This window comes from Octopus bimaculoides, chromosome 20 (assembly GCF_001194135.2).
Source record: "Octopus bimaculoides isolate UCB-OBI-ISO-001 chromosome 20, ASM119413v2, whole genome shotgun sequence".
NCBI classification, from domain to species: Eukaryota; Metazoa; Mollusca; class Cephalopoda; order Octopoda; family Octopodidae; genus Octopus; species Octopus bimaculoides.
In genome coordinates this window covers 42,577,207-42,583,610 of record NC_069000.1, presented here as the reverse complement: position 1 = coordinate 42,583,610, position 6,404 = coordinate 42,577,207, and the positions used below count along the sequence as shown (strand labels likewise).

General features: G+C 41.9%; 1 protein-coding gene across 2 annotated transcripts in view; it reads left to right on the top strand.

The window, feature by feature from the left end:
• The window catches only part of LOC106877461 (omega-amidase NIT2), a 17,971-nt gene that overhangs the window by 6,119 nt on the left and 5,448 nt on the right, over positions 1–6,404 (top strand). For both annotated transcript variants that reach the window (XM_014926364.2, XM_014926365.2), the window contains exons 4-7: positions 1,400–1,488; positions 3,017–3,110; positions 3,690–3,764; positions 4,402–4,579. In XM_014926364.2, the coding sequence (XP_014781850.1) occupies positions 1,400–1,488; positions 3,017–3,110; positions 3,690–3,764; positions 4,402–4,579 (436 nt within the window). The remainder of the gene's footprint in view (positions 1–1,399; positions 1,489–3,016; positions 3,111–3,689; positions 3,765–4,401; positions 4,580–6,404) is intronic.

Genomic DNA, 6,404 nt, shown 5'->3' with positions numbered 1-6,404 from the left:
AAAAATCATTATTACCTCTTTGTCTATCTATTGGCCTGTCTAATTATTTCTCATTCTGCCTGTCTAACTATTTTTTTCTGCTTGTCTAACTATTTAGCTACTGACTTTGTTATTACCTGTGGAGGCGCAATGGCCCAGTGGGTAGGGCAGCAGACTCACAGTCATAGGATCGCGGTTTCGATTCCCAGACCGGGCGTTGTGAGTGTTTATTGAGCGAAAACACCTAAAAGCTCCACGAGGCTCCGGCAGGGGATGGTGGCGAACCCTGCTGTACTCTTTCACCAAAACTTTCTCTCATTCTTACTTCTTGTTTCTGTTGTGCCTGTATTTCAAAGGGTCAGCCTTGTCACACTCTGTGTCACGCTGAATATCCCCGAGAACTACGTTAAGGGTACACGTGTCTGTGGAGTGCTCAGCCACTTGCACGTTAATTTCATGAGCAGACTGTTCCGTTGATCGGATCAACTGGAACCCTCAACGTCGTAAGCGACGGAGTGCCAACAACAACAATATTATTACCTATCTTTCTGTCTAATGATATATCATCTCTCCCTTTCTAACTACTTATCTTCTCTGTCTAACTCTGTCTATCTGGCTGTCTAACTATTTATCTATCTACCAGTCTAACTATCTATCTTTCTGTCTAATGATTTATCTATCCATCTATCTGTCTGTGTGTCTAATGATATATTGATTTATCTGCTTAACTATCTATCTGCTTGTCTAACTTAGCCGTTTGACAAAAAGTGATCAATGAAGTTAGTTGCAGGCTTTAAAAAAAATAAGTGTGGAGGTGGTCAGTTTGACTAAACCCTTTAAAGTGGTGCTCCAGCCTGGTCGTAGTCCAATGACTGAAACAAGTAAAAGATAAAAGATAAAAACTACCCACCACCACCACCACCCTATCACCACCACCACCACTACCACCACCACCACTACCACTACCACCACCACCATATCACCACCACTACCACTACCACCACCACCACCACCCCATCACCTAATTGTAATTGTCCCACTCCACATAACTGCCTATTAGACCTACCATTAAATATTCTGACTTTGGTCATTTGGAATTCAGCCCTTATGTTCAGCACCCATTTTTGCCCACCCCTTCTATTCTGAATCTTAATATTTTTGACTGCTTTAAGATAATGAACCGGCAGAACCATTAGCATTGCTGGACAAAATTCTTAGCAGCATTATGTTCTGAGTTCAAGTTCCACCAAAGTCAACTTTGCTTTTCATCCCTTTCAAGGTCAATAAAATAAATATCAGCCAAACACTGATGTCAATGAAATCAACTTACCCCCATCAAATTGCTGGCCTTGTGCCAAAATTTAAAATCAGTACTTCCTAATGTTTTTTTTTCTTTTTATTATTTCCTTTTTTATCCAAGGTTCCCTTCCAGAAGCCAAGAATGGAAAACTGTTTAATACCTGCCCTGTTTTTAACCCAGACGGAGAGATGATTGCTCAGCATCAGAAGGTGAAATTCCATACAGTTTATTAGTTTCAATATCAGTTGGTTTGCATAGTTCTGCAAATTTAGACATTCACATCAAATTACTTTCGCGTTAAAAACCACCATTTGAGCATGGTCGATGCCAGTATCACCTGACTGGCCCTCATGCCGGTGGCACGTAAGAAGCACCCACTACACTCTTGAAGTGGTTGGTGTTAGGAAGGGCATCCAGCTGTAGAAACTTTGCCAGATTAGATTGGAGTCTGGTGCAGCCTTCTGGCTTGCCAGCCCTCAGTCAAACCATCCAACCCATGCCAGCATGGAAGCGGACCTTAAACAACGATGACGACAATGATGATGATGATGATGAAATGTTTGTTCTGTCAAATTACACCACCCTTGGCCTTTGAGTGCCTTGAATGATGTTCACATCATCATCATAATTTAACGTCCACTTTCCATGCTGGCATGGGTCGGACGGTTTGACTGAAAACTGATAAGCTTGGGGAGCTGCACCAGGATTCACCCTGATTTGGCAGGGTTTCTACAGCTGGATGCCCTTCCTAGTGCCAACCACTCCAAGGGTGTAATGGGTGCTTTTTACATACCACCAGCATGGGTGCCAGTTACGAAACCCTGGAATCAGCCATGACTATGATCTCACTTGGCTTGACAGGTCTTCGGCCAGACTCCCTCATCATTGTTTCTTCCATTACATTTTTAATTTTTTCCTATTGGACCAATCACCATGAAGTCAAAACACACTCCCATATACTTCTATTAAACTGGCGCCTGTTTCTTAGTGTCGGCTGGTCTCATGTCACCTTCGTTCGGTTAATGCCAACATGCCCAGCTCTCCCCTTCTTCTTATCACCTTCACTTTGTGTCCAGCACTGTTCACAAGGACAAACGCTGCACTAATCCATTATAGTCAGCCTTTGTTCTTTCTGGAAATGTCCTCATTCAGGAATTCCATCATTGCACCAGGCTCTACTAAAGTAGTCAATTTGGAACACTTCAACGAGAATGTCAACAGCATCACTCACAATTCAAAGAGGCTGTAAGGGGACAAGGGTAGAGGCATCTTCTCACAGATCATCATCATCATCATCATCATCATTTAACGTCCATTTTCCAAGCTGGCATGGGTTGGAAGGTTTGATATGGAGCTGGCCAGCCGGGGAGCTGTCCAGATTCCAATTGTCTGTTGAGGCATAGATTCTACAACTCAATGCCCTTCCTAACGCCAACCACTTTACAGAATGTACTGGATGCTTTTTATGTGCCACCAGCATGGGTGAAATTACGCGGCACTGGCACCAGTAAAGGACAAGCCTGTATGTATGGATGACAGCGATTCTACTTAGTTTGGTGCATCTTTACACTTTTCATCTAAAGCGAGAATTTTTCTCCATGGCAAACCACGTTGAAAAGGCCTCTTTACGGGTCAAATATGTCCCAGACACCTTCGTTCTGATCTAAAGTTTGTTTAATAAGATTATGTCCTTCCTTCCTGAAATTTTCAAATTTTTATGTTTTATTTCTAAACCAGGTACATTTATTTGATATTAATATTCCTGGGAAAATATCCTTCCAAGAGTCCAAAATTTTGAACGCTGGCAATAAATTGACTACATTTAATACATGTAAGTTTAGTCTCTATCATTATCATCATCATCATCATCATCATCGTTGTCATCGTCATCATTGTCATTGTCGTCATCGTCGTCATTGTTGTTGTCATCACCATCATCATCATCGTTGTCGTCATCATTGTCATCATCACCATCACAATCGTTATCATCATCATCATTGTCATCGAGTCATCTTCATCATCATCATCACCATTTTTATATCTGCTTTTTCCATGTTAGCACAGGTTGGACCAGACTTATTGTGGCTTGTTTCTCTGGCCTCATGTCCCCTTCCATCACTATGTTGTGAAATAAAGTGTCTTGCTCAAGAAGCAGTAAAGCATGTCATTTCCAAATTTCTGGCAGAGTGAATTGCATCATGCTGTTTTTCACACAGACGGTGCCCAACTAACCCTACTATACTATGTAGTCAACAAAATCAAAAGCAGACAATGTACACACTCAAAATTAAAAATATAAAACTGCAACATTTTATCCATCACACCCTGTATATTTGTGTGTATGCGTGTGTATTATAAGTGACATTTTTTAATGCTTATTTATGTAATTTTTTTCTTTTACATTTTTCAGCATTTTGTAAGATTGGTATTGGTATATGCTATGATATCAGATTTGCAGAAATGGCACAGTTGTATGCTAAGCAGGGTATGTACAGTTTACTGATAACACTAGACATAACCCATGTATCTTGTTTTGTCCTGTTTGCTGTTGTTGTGTGCTATCATCCTTTTTTTCTTGCTTGTTATGTTTTGACGATTTCTGTTCGTTGTACTTATTACCTTTGATTTATATATGTATATATATATATACATATGTGTGTGTGTGTATGTGTATATGTTCCACCTGACTGGCTCCCATGCCGGTGATACGTAAAAAGCACCATTCAAGCGTGGCCAATGCCAGTACCACCTGACTGGCCCTCATGATGCATAAAAAAGCACCCACTACACTGTCGGAAATGGTTGGCATTAGGAAGGGCATCCAGGTGTAGGAACATTGCGAGATCAGATTGGAGCCTGGTGCAGCCTTCTGGCTTGCCAGTCCTCAGTCAAATCGTCCAACCCATGCCAGCATGGAAAGCGGACGTTAAACAACAACGCTGCTGCTGCTGATGATGATATATATATATATATATATATATATATATGTATGTATGTATGTATGTATGTATGTATGTATGTATGTATGCAGTATGTGTGAGTGTGTGCATTTGTGCATATTGTGTATGATGGTGATGATGATGATGGTACAGTTATTGTTCTTTTTCTCTGTTTGCGTCCAGGTTGCAAGCTTCTTGTGTACCCAGGGGCTTTCAACATGACCACCGGCCCGGCCCACTGGGAGTTGTTGCAGCGAAGTCGTGCTTTGGATAACCAGTTGTACGTTGCCACGGTCTCACCAGCCCGTTCTGAAACAGCATCGTACACTGCATGGGGCCACAGTACCATTGCTAGCCCTTGGTAAGTCTAACCCCATTGTCATAACTACTTGGTTATTGGTCAGCCATTGGTCGAAGTCATTGTAAGACCCAAAGGCCTTCATTGCATGATGTCACCAGTGTATAATGTAAAGTAAGAGATACATTGCTGAATGTCTAACTAACTGCTGTATTCACCATGTAATACTATGTCTTATACACGTACAGGGTTTAGAGACACAAAAAATGCATCAGAAACTCAGCTGCAGATTGAAACACCCAGCAGTGGTGGCTTTGCTAAATATTTATAATATATACATATACATGGTTCTGGGTTCAGTCCCACTGCATGGCCCCTTGGACAAGTGTCTTATTCAATAGCCTTGGCTTTGTGAGTGGATTTGGTAGACGGAAACTGAAAGGCGGTGAGCTGGCAGATACGTTAGCATGCTGATCAAAATGCTTTGCACTATTTCGTTTGCCGTTACATTCTGAGTTCAAATTCCGTCGAGGTTGACTTTGTTTTTCATCCTTTCGGGGTCGATAAATTAAGTACCAGTTACGCACTGGGGTCGATGTAATCAACTTAATCCTTTTGTCTGTCCTTGTTTGTCCCCTCTATGTTTAGCCCCTTGTGGGCAATAAAGAAATAAGGAAACTGAAAGAAGCCCATTGTATATATGTGTATGTATGTGTCTGTGTTGTCCCCACCCCTACCATCACTTCACAACCGATGTTGGTGTGTTTACATCACCGTAGCTTAGCGGTTCAACAAAAGAGAACTTATAGAATAGGTACTAGGCTTGCAAGAGTAAATCCTGGGGTCGTTTGTTTCGACTAAAACCTTTTATGGCAGTACTCCAGCATGATGTGTAGAGGTTTTACTTCGGAATTAGTGGGTTGTTTCCCTTGGATCAGCAGCTGACTGTTTTCGGCAGAAAGGTTGGCCCTATTTCAAAATCCCTCTCACTTAACTCCTGTACAACCATTATCTTGTAGGGATGCGTATGGCGAGATTTGTGTAAGATTCTGCGGACACTTCGATTGGACATGTGTAAGGCAGATGCGTGTTTTCGTGCAGAACCTTCTGGGAGACTGTTGGTACTGAAGCTGCCACAGCTATGTCATTTTCTGGCCCTGTAGCGGTCCCAGGACGGCCAGGACTTTTCCTGTTCAAAGCCGATGATGTTTGTTTGAAGTTGGAAACCCACCAACAAATTGTTTTTCCATCCGGTACAGGTTCATAACAAAGAAACGCAAAGTGTCTTCATAAGGAATGTTGCGTCGTTACAATGGATTCAGTATTCTTAACAAACTTTCCAACAACAAATGCACAATGCTCTCCACTCCAAGGCCATGCTGGGTCCTACCTGAAACAGAAAAGCAAATAACATTTAATGAACTTTATAGAAATACAAAGTTCTTTCATGCATCTTCATGTGTTTGTTTTCCATTAACCTCTGAAATCAGGGCACCTACCTTTCTGTCGCACCCTGTATATGTTTATATATCTATATATATATATATGAGAGCTCTTACCCCTGCTGGCGACAAAGGGACTCTCACTCAGAGTAAAAGGCAGACTGTATGACGCATGCGTACGAACAGCCATGCTACATGGCAGTGAAACATGGGCTGTAACTGCTGAGGACATACGTAAGCTCGCAAGGAATGAAGCCAGTATGCTCCGTTGGATGTGTAATGTCAATGTGAATACCCGTCAGAGTGTAAGTATCTTGAGAGAAAAGCTGAACATTAGAAGCATCAGTTGTGGTGTGCAAGAGAGACGATTGCGCTGGTATGGACATGTGGTGAAAATGGATGAGGATAGCTGCATGAAAAAGTGCCACACCCTAACAGTTGAGGGA